Source organism: Neophocaena asiaeorientalis, unplaced genomic scaffold (genome assembly GCF_003031525.2).
Source record: "Neophocaena asiaeorientalis asiaeorientalis breed wild unplaced genomic scaffold, Neophocaena_asiaeorientalis_V1.1 scaffold398, whole genome shotgun sequence".
Classification (NCBI taxonomy): domain Eukaryota; kingdom Metazoa; phylum Chordata; class Mammalia; order Artiodactyla; family Phocoenidae; genus Neophocaena; species Neophocaena asiaeorientalis.
This window is the reverse complement of record NW_020173416.1, coordinates 2,468,880-2,484,605: the sequence shown is the minus strand read 5'-3', so window position 1 is coordinate 2,484,605 and position 15,726 is coordinate 2,468,880. Positions and strand designations below refer to the sequence as shown.

The 15,726-nt window shown below is 35.3% G+C and overlaps 1 protein-coding gene across 1 annotated transcript in view; it reads left to right on the top strand.

Moving 5' to 3' along the window:
* Nucleotides 1-15,726, top strand: part of PALS1 (protein associated with LIN7 1, MAGUK p55 family member) — a 70,723-nt gene that overhangs the window by 17,832 nt on the left and 37,165 nt on the right. The window contains exon 3 of the mRNA XM_024747255.1: nt 3,952-4,160. Coding sequence (XP_024603023.1) covers nt 3,952-4,160 — 209 coding nt within the window. The remainder of the gene's footprint in view (nt 1-3,951; nt 4,161-15,726) is intronic.

Below are 15,726 nucleotides of genomic sequence, written 5' to 3'. Positions count from 1 at the left end.
AAAAAAAAAAAAAAAAAAAATTTCTGTTCCCTCTCTGTGCTGCATCTCAGCTGTTAACTGATCTCGTGAAATAAGGCCATTGATCTCCAGTTTTATCTCATTAAGCCGTCCCTAGTTTAGATTACCCTACCTTTTCCTATTTCCTTGCTGGCTTATGACTACAGTATTTTATTTGTGCGTAAAATATTCTAAAAATGAAAATTATATGCTGTGTTTGCTACGGAAGTAAGAGAGGGCAACAAAAGGAAATATTGAATAGTTGCAAAGGAGGAACTAGAATAACTATAAAGCAGACATAAAAATTCAGTACAGCAATCAAGGTTATTTAGTATAGAAGAAAATAGGTGTGAGTGCTTTAGTTATTCCCAAGTATATCATGTCTTAAAATATTACAATAACTGCTGTTAATAAAGCCTGTAAGTCATTGGTTCTTAACCAGAAGGGTACATAGTCAACTTTAAAAAATATATATATATATAAAATTAAAGAAGACACAGGAGATTCTGATTGTGTTTGTGTTTGAGGTAGAACTCAGGATGTAAATATCTTTGTAAATGTCCTTAGTGATTCTTATAAATATCCTTGATTAAAAACCATTGTTCTGATACAGCAAGAAAATTTAGTACATTCTGCTTAAGACTGCAGGGATATTTATATAATCTCTGTAATTCTAGTCATTAAGGAAAAAAATCTAGTAGAAAAATGGTCAAAAGATAAGGAGAAAATCGACAGAAGAAATACAAATGACTGTTAACCTTGTGAAAATACATTAAATGTCACTACTAGACAAAGAAATACGTGTTTTCCTAACCAGATCACCAAAAGTGAAAAATTTGGGCTGTTTGTAGAAACAGGCACTCAAGTTCTTTAGTGGTAGGAGTATGAGTTAGTACAAATCTGTAGGGCAGTTTGGCAATATGTATCAAAGTTTTAAATGTTTTTATTATTTGATAAGTAATTTTATCCTAAGAATTTATTCTAAAGACATTGGAAAATATCAGATTACAAAACAACATTTACAATGTGACCTCTATGGTTAGGATCAGCATTTTTTACAAGTCTGAAAGGCTATATATATATATAGTATAACAAAATAATACCAGTAGTTATATCTGAGAGGTATGACTACAGATAAATTTTTTTTAAATGTCAGTATTTTAGTGTCTGTGGGTGGCTTTGGTACACAGAGATTATGTAGAAGTTCCTTTGTCTCTAAAATTTTAAATCCCCCTGGGCTTGAAGATACATAGTAGGGAGTTTGTTACCTTCTAGGCTGTCTAAAGTTGCTTATTGATTTCATTCAGCAGTGAGATCCTGAAGCTCCTGATTTTCTCATTGCCCTGACAACCAGGCTGAGCCGCTTTAAACGATTACTGAAATTTTAAACAGAAGTCTCATTATCCACTCAGAAAGTCTATAGTCTCCTTAAGATTGTAGTCAATTACCTTAACTACTTTGTTGGTTTTGTAATTCTTTTTCCTTTTAAGATATTTAAATGCTTTCCTGTTTTGCTCTAAAGATACTTTAAGGCTATTGAATTCTTTATACTCAGGGAATTCTTTATACACTTAGGTAATTCTGTGGTGACTTCTTCGAATTTGATGAAATCTGACACTCCATATTCTTCCCCCACCCCAACTTTATTGAAGTATAGTTGGCAAAAAAATTTTATATATCTAAAGTGTACAGTGTGATATTGTGAAATGTTTACCACAATTAAGTTGATTAACACATCCATCACCTCACATAGTTACCTTTTGTGTGTGTGGTGAGAATGCTTAAGATGTACTCTCAGCAAATTTCAAGTATACAATACAGTATTATTGACTCTAGTCACCATTGCTGTCCATTAGATCCTCAGAACTTATTCACCTTAAAACTGACAGTTTGTACTGTTTGACCAACATCTTTAAATTTCCCCTATCTATATTCTGTCTACTCTTGTAGATAACATTAACTTATGGTTAAATTCTGGCTGTTTCTCAAGTTTTATTTAGTTCTGGATCACAACTTCTTAGGTCATTCAAATAACAGTTTTGACTTTCAATTTTTTTTCCAGTTTTTTGGTGCATTTTAAATTACTAAAGAGCATATATAATTTTTATAAGGAGAGCTAAAGCTGTTTTGATTTCGGGGGGAAAGATAGGGAACTTCAGAATCAACAGAAGAGCTATTCTAACCTATAAAACATTTAACAACTCTTAACTAGTAGGATATAAGATAAATAAGAATCAGTAACTTTTCTACAGGTCCTGTGTGAAGAAAACTAACAGAAAGACTTAAACCAAGGGGTTTTTTGCTTTTTTTTTTTTTAATGTGACTGTATAAGACACAGATATACACAGATACTATCTACTGAAAGTTTTTCCCAGAATCATTTACAGTTTTAATTTTAGTCAGCATCTCAATAGGTTTTTCTTTCTGGATGAATAGGAAATAGAGAGTGAGGAGGTATCTTAAAAATGATTCTGTAGCTCATTTGAAGTCAAGACATTTTTGAAAAAGTAATGAGCAAGTATTTGTCATATCAATATGAGCAAAGACTATAATACTATTGTAAGAAGATTGTGGTTCTGATAGACCAGTCGACTAGAAACAGACCCTGATATATGTAAGAATTTGGTGGTATCGTAAATCAGTGGAAAAGGAGGGATTATTCAATAAATGGTGTTAGAATAATTGGTTAACCATTTGGAAGAAAAGAAATGAAGTTAAAATTTCCCCTCAAATCTATAACAAAATTCCAGAGAGATTGAAGTTAACTACAAAATAGAAGCCATTAGAAAATTTAAATGTAGGTAAACATTTAATGACCTAGGGGAAGGAGTTTATAAGCTTGGACAGTGAAAGAAATCACACAGGGAAAGGTGGATCATTCTTAACACATAACAGCCGGAAACTTCTACAATAAAGGTACCACAAATGCAATTAACAGACAGATGGAAAAATTAGAAAACTATTTCCAGCAAATGTGACAGAGTGTATACATGTGCATATATCTACCTCTTGGGGGTCAGAGAAGAGATAAACTGTAGTTCTTAACCATTTGGGGATAACCCTCTTCCAGAAAAATGTATGTGCTGCACGTGCACACTAAAGGGAACGTGCACATGTACACATGCCCCAAATGTTCAGTAAAACTTTAGGAGACTCACATGTTCATAGGAGTTCTATGAACCACGAAAGAAGTGCCTGAGTAAACTTCAACCTCCCTGTTAAAGAAGTGGAAGGTTTTTAAAAATAGTAAATTTGAATATTGGTAAAAATATTGGTAATGGGATATAAATTAGTAAAACCTCCCTAGAAAACTCTTTGGCTTTTAAAATGTCAGAATCTTATTTAAAAATTCTGTTTCTTGGAATTATTTTAAGAAACACCAGGATCTCAGACATTTTTACTGTACATAGCAGTGATCATTATGTACAGAAATGCTCATTACTTATACTAGCAAAAAATTGGAAGCACCCTGAATGCTCAACTTAGTGTAATGGTTATTATAAGTTTTAGTTTAAACATATAATAGAACATCATGGAGCCATTATAAGTTTTTTAAAGACTGTTTGGTGATGTGGGAAAACAATGAAAATGCCCTGTTAAATGAAAAAAGGAAATGCAGTACGATTTTTTTTTAAGTTGTTTCTAAGTGATAGGACTATTGGTGGTTTAAAATTTTTTATTCATTTATGTATTCTATCCTTCATTTATTTTTATAGTGATATGTATTAGTTCCATAATTAAAACACTCTTGAAAAAAAGTTATTCTGTTGTATAATTTTTAAAGTCTTACTTAAAAATCAGTAAAATGACAGTGATTTGACACTCAAAAATATTTGCAAGTTTTGTTTTTCTTGGAAACTTTAATTGTTATTGGTTCAAGAAATTTTATCTTAAAATACATGTGGAATTAAGACAGAAAATTAATTTTTGGATACCTTTTCCTTCTCCTACTAGAAGTGGAAGACCTGTTTTCTTCACTTAAACATATCCAACATACTTTGGTAGATTCTCAGAGCCAGGAGGATATTTCACTGCTTTTACAACTTGTACAAAATAAAGATTTCCAGAATGCATTTAAGATATACAACGCTGTCACAGTACACATGAACAAGGCCAGTCCTCCATTTCCTCTTATCTCCAATGCACAAGACCTTGCACAAGAGGTATGTATTCTGAACGTCTCATTGACATATACAAAGTAATTGATAGTGATAGTAAGGCAGCGTTCTTGGAAAATACTGGTGTGAATATAAGGTTTGTTAGAATTAATTACTGCTGATCACATGTTAATAATTTATTGTGTTAGGAAAAATTTGCTTATGTGTATTTTATCCTGAAAAAAATATATGCTTAGTTCACAGTCAGGGCTCTGTTTCATGAAGAGAATAGCATTAGGTTTGTATATACAACTCCATATTTGCATAGTAAGAGAAATATTTGTCTAAATTACTAAAGGGGAAAAATTTTAATGTAGTATAGTTTTATTTTAAGCATTATACATTATAAACTGAGATAAATTAATACTGATGAGATTAAATTATATTTGATAATCAGGTATCATAAATATGTAACTTCTAAGATTTGTTACTTGTAGGTATTTTGAAGTTTTTCCTCTATAGATACTGTATAGAAGGTCCAAAATAATTAAATTTTAATGTACAGTGAGAGTTTCTCATGTTAACATGCTGATAGTTAAGTTCTAGTGTCTGCTGCTTGTTGATGTTTAGTGTTTAATGTGTTTTGCAAACATATTTTATTTTATTTATTTTAAAAAGTATTTATTTGGCTGCGCCAGGTCTTAGTTGCAGCACGCGGCATCTTTAGTTGTGGTGTGTGGGATCTTTAGTTGCGGCATGCAGGATCTAGTTCCCTGACTGGGGATCGAACCTGGGCCCCCTGCATTGGGAACACAGAGTCTTAACCACTGGACCACCAGGGAAGTCCCTCTGCAAACATATTTTAAATTGAAGGTTTTAAAAGGATGTAAGTAAGCCATCTCCTGTTTTTGGGGGGTGGACATTCTGTCATTATTACAGGATTTTAAGTTATTTTAAAATGAATAATTCTGGAAGCCCATCAGGTAAATCTATTTCACTGAACCCAGACACAAAACAGAAAATGGGCTGAGGGAAGGGTAGGGCTTCCAGAGCTACAGACACGTAAAATAGGTTAGGAGGCACTTTTTGAATTAGCACAGGATGTATTTTCTTCATGTAGATGCTTACAGTGAGCGAAGGTCCTATGTGCAAGAGTGGCAGAGAGAAGTCTCATGTTGCTCAGGATAGGAGTGTGACCTAGGGACCTGTTCCTAGAGGGGAAATTTCCCATCTGCTAGTTAAAAGACCTAGTTGAGACCTATTCTTTGTGCTCATTTTTTATTATTGAAACTAAATATGCAGAATTTTTCATTAATAAATTATCCCTGTAGTTTTACTTATAGTTTAAATGGGTTTCCTGAAAATTCCTTATAGAGATTGAAATAGCTGACAGTACTTTGATCTTATTTATTCACAAATATAGTATAAGTTTTATTGTGTAGGGTTGGGAGGAATACATAATAGATCAGTGTAATCTTTCTCTTCCCATTTAGGAGGAAGGTTTGTCCAGCTAGGTGCTGGGGCTTTGTTTCATTAAGAACAGTAGGTAGAAAAGAGAATGATATAAACAAGAGAGATTTAAATTGCTCCATTGGAAGAAAGTGGCACAACAGAAAGGCTGGAAGGAAAGGAAAAAAAAAAGGAGGCAACGTAGCTTTAAAGGTTTTAGGAGTTGAGAGGCAAAGAACTAGAAGTGGCTTAAAGAGTAATGCTTTGAGAGAAAGAAATGGTTAAAAAGGGCTTTAAAAACTCAATTTTCAATATTAGATTTAGCATAGTTAACATGTACATGGTTCACAATTGTAAAAGTATTGATTCTATATCAAGGAGATTTTCTCAAAGTTTGCTTTCACAGCCTTCAGTAATACTTGAGAATTGTATTGCTTTGGTGGTGGTGGGCTAGTAGGTGATTAGTGACATTGGGCTGAGACTGGTCTTAAAATGAGTGCAAAATGACTAACCTAGTTGGGGCAACAACATACGGTTGTGCTACAAAGTGAATGACTTCCCCTGGAGTTGTGCATGCACAACTGTGTGGCAGCCCTGACTTGACAGTGCATAACATGTGAGAAAAGGATGTACTTGGAACTCATCAAAGAAGAGTGTTAAATCTGATAACAAAATTCTGAAGGTTAAATGGACCCATTGCTTTTATTTTACAGCTGGAAAAGCTTAACAGTCACCTTATTCAACCCTTCTGTTTTATGTTTCTGAATTTTGAGGCCAGGTGAGGTTTTGTGACTGGGATGAGACTAACTAGGCTACTCATATGCCCATTGCCTAATTTTTTGCTTTTTAGCATTCATAATTCCAGCTTTTTTCATATACAGTATTTAAAGGAAGAAATTACCTCATGTTTCAGTTAGTATATCATTTTTAAATGAAAATTTAATCCAAGTAAGTAAAAAAAACTCAAGAATTTGATGAAAGAATGTCTTAACACATTAGGAAGTGTTCTTTGTTTTTATAGCTTAAAATATCAGTTAAACATTAAATATCATATAATAGATAATACAGCTTCTGAAAACTTCAGATACTGAGATCCAGATTATATCTTTGACAATCCAGGATACTCATTAATAAATGTAAAACAAGTTTTTTGGTCATTTTTAAAGTGCTTTTATCAAGAAAAGGTTGAGAACCTGGGTTTCGTTAAATGAACTTTTGCTTATCCAGTAAAAATGCAAGCCAACAAACTAGAAAATGGTGTTTGATTTTGAGATATTGAGGTATATACGTGTATAAGTATGTATATAACAAAAACTTGCATCCAAAAGAACTGTCGCAAATTAACAAGAAAGAGACTACTTAGTTTTTTTTAATGGGCAAAGGACTTGAACAGAGACTTCTCAAAAAGATGAAACCCCAACAGCCAGTAAGTATGAAAAGTTCAGCATCATTAGCTAATAGAGAAATGCAAATTAAAACAAAATGAGAGACTACCGCATAGACACCAAAATGACTAAAAAAATTTTTGCAAGACTGGCAATGTTAAATCTTAATGAACTTATGGAGGAACTGAAACTCTGATAGTGTTACTGGTGGAGTATAAATTGGTATTGCCACTTTGGAAAATGTTTGGAAATGTCTGCTAAAGCTAAAGTACCTATATCTGTGACCCAACATTTTTATGTCTGGGTATGTACCTGAGAGAGATGAAAACATATCCACACAAAGGCTTAAGCATAAACGTTCATAGCAGCCAGATAATCATTAGAAGCTGGAAGGAGCCCAGATGCACATCAACCAGTGAAAATTGAGTTAGACTCTCACTGTGGAAGAAAAATGAGTTAACAATCACAATCTAATGAGAAGTACTATGGTGGCAGTATGAAAAAGGTACCAAGAGCGTAATGAGATGTGCCTACTTCAGTAGGGGTTGGGGAGAGGCAGACATGGCAGAGGAGGAGATTTGGGAGGAAGGAAGAAACAGAAAATTTAATATGCTAAGTCTTGAAGGACAGTTGGGAATTTACCTGAAAGCCCAAGAAAGAAGGAAAGCCTTTCCACTGGCAAAGGGTTCAAGGATAGTAGTGACTGAGAAAGCATGGCATATTTATTGCACAATGAGTAAGGAGTAGGATATGATTTTCAAGATAGAGTCCAGGTCCTGAAGGCCAAATAAGCCATATTAATAAGTTTAAATTTTCTTACAATGGATCCACATTAGTAAACATTTTAAAATAATTAAGTTACATGAATAGATGAAAGGAGAAAAACATATGATCAACTTGATGCAGAAAAGACATCTGAAAAAAATTTAATACCTTTTCCTTGATAATGAGAATTCTTAGAAAACCAGGTACATTTTGTTAACTTGATGAAGAACAATATCAGAAACTAATAGGGAGCATCTTACCTAATGATGAAACACCCAACATGTTGCTTTTTTTTTTTTTTAATTTTTGTCTGCGTTGGGTCTTTGTTGCTGCGCGCGGGCTTTCTCTAGTGGCAGTGAGCAGGGGCTGCTCTTCATTGCGGTGCACGGGCTTCTCATTGCGGTGGCTTCTCTTGTGGAGCACAGGCTCTAGGCGTGTGGGCTTCAGTAGTTGTGGCACGCGGGCTCAGTAGTTGTGGCCTTGGGCTCTAGAGCGCAGGCTCAGTAGTTGTGGTGCATGGGCTTAGTTGCTCCATGGCATGTGGGATCTTCCCAGACCAGGGCTCAAACACGTGTTCCCTGCATTGGCAGGCAGATTTTTAACCACTGTGCCACCAGGGAAGTCCCCAGCATGTTGCTTTTTAAGCCTGGAATAATAAAAGGAATCTACAGACTCTCACCACTAGTATTCAGCATTTTTCTGGAGGTACTAGCTAGTGCAGTAAAACAAGAAAAAGTCATGAAATGTTGTAGGGGAACAGGGAAAATGTGAATAAGTTACTTTGAAAAACTAAAACCTTGATTCATTTGGTAGTCAACATGAGGCCTATTAAAGTATAGATAAAATGTGTATACACACAGATATCCTATTTGAAAATGCAGGTAAAGAGATATTGAGAGAAATAATAAATTATTAACAAGGCTATCTCTGGGTGGTGGATATATAGGTAATTTTCTTATTTAGATGTTGATGTGTTTCTCAAATTTAATACACAAAAGCCACTAAAAGAGAGTTCAAAGCAAGAAATTTATAAGTGATTGCAGAGCTACCGAAGGATTTTAAACAAGAGTTTGATATAAACAGGCTTCCTGTTTAAAGTATTATTCTGATAACATTGCGGGAGATGTGTGAGATCAAGAATGGAGTCCGGCTTAGAGTATGGAGGCTAGTGTAATTGTCCAGATGTAAGATTTTGAACAGCCATTGAACATGAAGTGAAGAAATATTTCAGTAGGAAATTAGGGCTTCCCTGTGGTGCAGTGGTTAAGAATCCGCCTGCCAATGCAGGAGACACGGGTTTGAGCCCTGGTCTGGGAATATTGCACGTGCCACGGAGCAGCTAAGCCCATGCGCCACAACTACTAAGCCTGCGCTCTGGAGCCCGTGTGCCACAACTGCTGGAGCCCACGCACCTGGAGCCTGTGCTCTGCAACAAGAGAGGCCACCGCAATGAGAAGCCTGCTCACTGCAACGAAGAGTAGCCCCCGCTCACTGCAACTAGAGAAAGCCCGCGTGCAGCAATGAAGACCCAATGCAGTAAAAAATAAACAAATTAATTAATTAATTTAAAAAAATAATTAGTATCAAATTGAAATAGTTACATTGTTATAAAACAGTATGACTAGCATGATCTCATTCTGGTAAAAGTAAGAAATAAAGGATATACACAAAGATTTTCTCATGGTTTTGAGGTTATGGGTGTATTGTTTTAGATAACCAACTTTATTGAGATATAATTTATGTACACTTAAAATTGGTATGCTTCATTATATAGTTCAATATTTTTGGCACATGTATACGCCTGTGTAATCTACCACCACAGTCAAGTTATAGAAACATCCGTGAATGCATAAAGCTCCCTTAATTTCTTTTGTAGACAGTAACCACTTCCCACTCCCCAGACCCTAGGCAGCCAGTGATCTGTTTTCTGTTTTTACAGATTTGCCTTTTCTGGAAATTTCATATAAATGGAATAAAATAATATGTAGTCTTTTATATCTGACTTGCTTTGTTTAGTATAATGTTTTTCAAATTCATCGGTGTGTTGCATGTATTTAGTCGTTTGAGCTTCTTGTTGAGTAGTATTCCATCGTATGCATATCCTACAATTTGTTTAACCACTTTCCTATTGGTGGATATTTAGGTTATTTCCATTTTATTATTCTAGCAGATGTGTAACAGTATCTTGTTTTAGTTTGCATTTCCATATGTTGAGCATTTTTTCATAAGCTGTTTCCTTCTTTTGGAAAATAGTTTGATCTTTTTCCCATTTTAAAAATCATATTGTAAATTTTATTGAGTTGTAAGAGTTCTTAATGTACTCTAGTTACAAGTCCTCCTGTCAGATGTGTATCTCTTGGTGAATATTTTGGTAAAAACAAGTATAAGAATATAGGAGGATATATACCAAATGATTCTCCCTAGGTTTGGGGATTATGGTGAGTTTTATTTCCTTCTTTTGGATTATCTATTTTCTGATTTTTCACATTTAACATATACCATTTCTGTTATTTAAAAAAATTAGTTTAAAATTCTTTGAAGGAAAATAAAGAAAGTATTTTAGCTAGAGAAGAGTACAAGATCAAGAGAGAACTTTTTTTTTTTAAAGATAAGAGATTAGAGCATTTTTATAGCCTAATGGAAAGGAGCCAGTATGAGGTAAGAATAGCCTTTTAATTCCTTAGGCCTTTGTAGAAGTAGCTCATGTTGTATGTTGACACTAAAATAGGCAACAACTAGATTAATAGGGGAAGGAAATAAACACATAACAGGAGTTGAAATTTCTTTAGAAGGGACTATCTCAGAGGTGCTAGGAACTGATTTAAAAGTAAAAATAGGAGGGAATTCCCCTGCAGTCCAGTGGTTAGGACTTGGCACTTTCACTGCCATGGCCCCAAGTTCAATCCCTGGTCGAGGAACTAAGATCCTGCAAGCCGTGCAGTGCAGCCAAAATAAATAAATAAATAAAAAGGTAAAGATAGAAAAAAAGTGTCTATACACAAAATTATTGAGTTGACTTTGTACATTTTGTTCAAAGTGCATTTCTAATTGAAAATTTTCTTTCTCTCTCAGGATTACTTTCTTAGGGACTATAAATTTCATTTTAAATTAACTGGGATATGATATATTTAAAAAAGAAAAGTACCCTATTTTAAAAATCAGCATTTAATTATTCACAGTTTTGGATTACTGCACTCGACCATTAGTAAGACTTTAATCGAATTCTTGCAAAAGATAATAATTGCTATGCCCCCCTGTTTATACATATAGAACTTTACATTTAGAAACATGTTTTTCTAGGTACCAAAACCAGAGGACAGGCTAATTTTGATGCTGTCATTGCTATGATCTACTTGTGGTCAAATTAATTAATCCCAAAATTATCATCTCTTAGGTTTGATGGGGGAATTACTTGAAAAATTATTTAAAATAACCATAAGAGGTATTAGAGAATTACTAGATTCCTGTTCTAATCATGAGTTACTTTTTTAAAAATTAATTAATTTAATTTTGGCTGCGTTGGGTCTTTGCTGCTGTGCACAGGCTTTCTCTAGATGCGGCAAGAGGGGGCTACTCTTTGTTGCGGTGCGCGGGCTTCTCACTGAGGTGGCTTCTCTTGTTGTGGAGCACGGGCTTTAGGCACGCGAGTTTCAGTAGTTTTAGCACCGGGCTCAGCAGTTGTGGCTCGTGGACTCTTGAGTACAGGCTTAGTAGTTCTGGTGCACAGGCTTAGTTGCTTCGCGGCATGTGGGATCTTCCTAGACCAGGGATTGAACCTGTGTCCCCCACACCGGCAGGCAGATTCTTAACCACTGTGCCACCAGGGAAGTCCCAATCGTGAGTTAGTTTTATTAAAAAATTATACTATATATTAATTTACTTCTATATGTTTTCATTGATGATGATAATTTTGGCTTTGTTAATCTGCATTGCTGCAAAGTGCTCTTTTTGGTACTCGAGTTAGGAAGCACAGAAAGGAAGAAAATCAGAGGTATTAATAGTGAAAACATATATAGTATAATCTTTGAGGAAAACTAGTCCATAGAGCAAATTTGTACCTTTAAATATTTCTGGTAGAAAAAAAGATGGAAAATAATTCGACTGAACATACAGCTCAAGTGATTAGAAATTGAAAAGGGAAATAAACTAGAGCAGAAAAAAGGAATTAAATTATTTAAATGGAAAGAACAATAGATTTAATGTCAAAAGCTGGTTTTTTGACAAGTACAAGAGAATAGAGAAACCTTTGACCAGTTAGATGAAGAAAAAATACTAATAACATTAGAAAAGAAAAAAGAAGCGTAGATGCAAACACAGGAGACTAAAAAATTATAATTGCAACTTTATGTCACTAAATGTGAAAGTGCTGTCAAGTGGGTGGTTTTTGTAAGAAAATGTAAATTGCCAAAAGTGACTTAAGAAAAGGTAACCAAAAAAAGTAGTAACTATAGATAAAATTGAAAGTTGGAAATCCACCCCTAAAATAAACTACCAGGCCCAGATAATTTTACAAGCTCTATCAAAACATTAAGGAACATATGAGTCTTACGTTAAATAAACTGTTTTCATGTATAAATGTTGACTATTTCCCAACTCATTGTGCTAGAATAGTATAGATACTAAAAATAGTAGTTCTGTAAACCAGTGTATATGACTATGCTCACCAAGTCTCTAATCTGGTTTATGAACATTAATATAGAAATCTTAAAATGTGAGTAACTCACATCTAGAAATATATTAAGGTAATAATTTACTATGTGCTAGGTAGTGTGCTAAGCAGTTTATGTGGATTATCTCAATCTTTTAAGAACCTTACATTGTAGGCGCCAATCTACAGGTGAGGAAACAAAGACTAAAAAAAATTCTTCATAATCAAGTGGAGTTTATCCTAGGAGTGCAAGAATTGCTTGACTTGGGTAAATTTTTTAATGTGATTCACTGTAGTATGGTGGTTGTTTCATTACTCCAATATAAATTTATATGTTAGTCTGTAACTTTAAAATGTCATCTCTGATTTAAAATGTAGTTACATAAACATATGATTAAAACACTATAAAATAGCAACATAACTGTTAGAACAGTTCTTCCCTTATATAATCATTATTAGTCTCTTTTACATAGTATGTTTGCAGAAATTTTCAAGAAGGAAATACCTCATTCATAGGCATAAATAAAAATGCTATTGTCAATCAGGTAACAAGATTGAAAACTGTGAGAAAAAAATACTTTTTTAAAGTTATAATTCTCTTTAGTGCTTTTCTTTCTTACAAGTAGTTTTTACAATTTTTTTCTGAATTTTTATTTTATTTATTTTTTTAAGCAGCAGATTCTTATTAGCTATCCATTTTATACATATTAGTGTATATATGTCAATCCGAATCTCCCAATTCATCACACACACCCCCCACCACCACTTTCCCTCCTTGGTGTCCATATGTTTGTTCTCTACATCTGTCTCAATTTCTGCCCTGCAAACCAGTTCATCTGTACCATTTTTCTAGGTTCCACATATATGCGTTAATATACGATATTTGTTTTCTCTTTCTGATTTACTTCACTCTGTATGACAGTCTGTAGATCCATCCACGTCTCTAAAAATGGCCAAATTGCGTTCCTTTTTTCTTTCAGTTTTTCACCATTGAGAATGATGTTTGCTGTGGGTTTGTTGTATATGGCCTTTATTATGTTGAGGTAGGTTCCCTCTATGGACACTTTCTGGAGAGTTTGTATCATAAATGGTTGTTGAATTTTGTCAAAAGATTTTTCTGCATCCATTGAGATGACCATAGTTTTTCTTCTTCAATTTGTTAATATGGTGTATCACATTGATTGATTTTTGTATATTGAAGAATCCTTGCATCCCTGGGATAAATCCCACTTGATCATAGTGTATGATCCTTTTAATGTGTTGTTGGATTCTGTTTGCTAGTATTTTGTTGAGGATTTTTCCATCTGTATTCATCAATGATATTGGTTTGTGATTTTCTTTTTTTGTAGTATCTTTGTCTGGTTTTGGTATCAGGGTGATGGTGGCCTCATAGAATGAGTTTGGAAATGTTCCTTCCTCTGCATTTTTTGGAAGAGTTTGAGAAGGATGGGTGTTAGCTCTTCTCTAAGTGTTTGATAAAATTCACCTGCGAAGCCATCTGGTCCTGGACCTTTGTTTGTTGGAAGATTTGTAATCACAGTTTCAATTTCATTTTGCATGGAATATCTTTTTCCATCCCCTCACTTTCAGTCCGTATGTGTCCCTAGGTCTGAAGTGGGTCTCTTGTAGACAGCATATAGATGGGTCTTGTTTTTGTATCCATTCAGCGAGCCTGTGTCTTTTGATTGGAGCATTTAATCTGTTCACGTTTAAGGTAATTATGAATATGTATGTTCCTGTTACCATTTTCTTAATTGTTATGGGTTTGTTTCTGTAGGTCCTTTTCTTCTCTTGTGTTTCCTGCTTAGAGAAGTTCCTTTAGCATTTGTTGTAGATCTGGTTTGGTGGTGCTGAATTCTCTTAGCTTTTGCTTGTCTGTAAAGCTTTTGATTTCTCCATTGAATCTGAATGAGATCCTTGCTGAGTATAGTAATCTTTGTTGTAGGTTCTTCCCTTTCATCACTTTAAATATATCATCCCACTCCGTTCTGGCTTGTCGAGTTTCTGCTGAGAAATCAGCTGTTAACCTTATGGGAGTTCTGTTGTATGTTACTTGTCGTTTTTCCCTTGCTGCTTTCAATAATTTTTCTCGGTCTTCAATTTTTGTCAATTTGATTACAGTGTGTCTCAGCATGTTTCTCCTTGGGTTTATCCTGCTTGGAACTCTCTACGCTTCCGGAGAGTGGCTGTTTCCTTTCCCATGTTAGGGAAGTTTTCGACTATAATCTCTTCCAATATTTTTTCAGGTCCTTTCTCTCTCTCTTCTCCTTCTGGGACCCCTATAATGCGAATGTTGGTGCGTTTAATGTTGTCCCAGAGGTCTCTTAGGCTGTCTTCATTTCTTTTCAGTCTTTTTTCTTTATTCTGTTCTGTGGCAACGAATTCCACCATTCTGTCTTCCAGGTCATTTGTCCGTTTTTCTGCCTCCATTATTCTGCTATTGATTCCTTCTAGCGTATTTTTCATTTCACTTATTGTATTGTTCATCTCTGTTTGTTTGTTCTTTAATTCTTCTAGGTCTTTGTTAAACATTTCTTGCATCTTCCCAATCTTTGCCTCCATTCTTTTTCTGAGGTCCTGGATCATATTCACTGTCATTATTCTGAATTCTTTTTCCAGAAGTTTACCTATCTCCACTTCATTTAGTTGTTTTTCTGGGGTTGTATCTTGTTCCTTCATCTGGTACATAGCCCTCTGCCTTTTCATCTTGTCTTTCCGTGAATGTGGTTTTTGTTCCACAGGCTGCAGGATTGTAGTTCTTCTTGCTTCTGCTCTCTGCCCTCTGCTGGATGAGGCTACCTAAGAGGCTTGTGCAAGTTTTCTGATGGGAGGGACTAGTGGTGGGTAGAGCTGGGTGTTGCTCTGGTGTGCAGAGCTCAGTAAAATTTTAATCTGCTTGTCTGCTGATGGGTGGGGCTGGATTCCCTCCCTTTTGGTTGTTTGGCCTGAGGCAACACAGCACTGGAGCCTACCTGGCTCTTTGGTGGGGCTAATGGCAGACTCTGGGAGGGCTCACGCCAAGGAGTACTTCCCAGACCTTCTGCTGCCAGTGTCCTTGTCCTCACAGTGAGCCACAGCCACCCCCTGCCTCTGCAGGAGACCCTCCGACACTATCAGGTAGGTCTGGTTCAGTCTCTTATGGTGTCTCTGCTCCTTCCCCTGGGTCCCAATGGGCACACTACTTTGTGCCTTCCAAGAATGAGTGTCTGTTTCCCCCAGTCCTGTGGAAGTCCTGCAATCAAATCCTGCTAGCCTTCAAAGTCTGATTATCTAGGAATTCCTCCTCCCTTTGCTGTACCCCAAGGTTGGGAAGCCTGACGTGGGGCTCAGAACCTTTACTCTCGTGGGTGGAATTGTGTGGTATAAGTGTTCTCCAGTTTGTGAG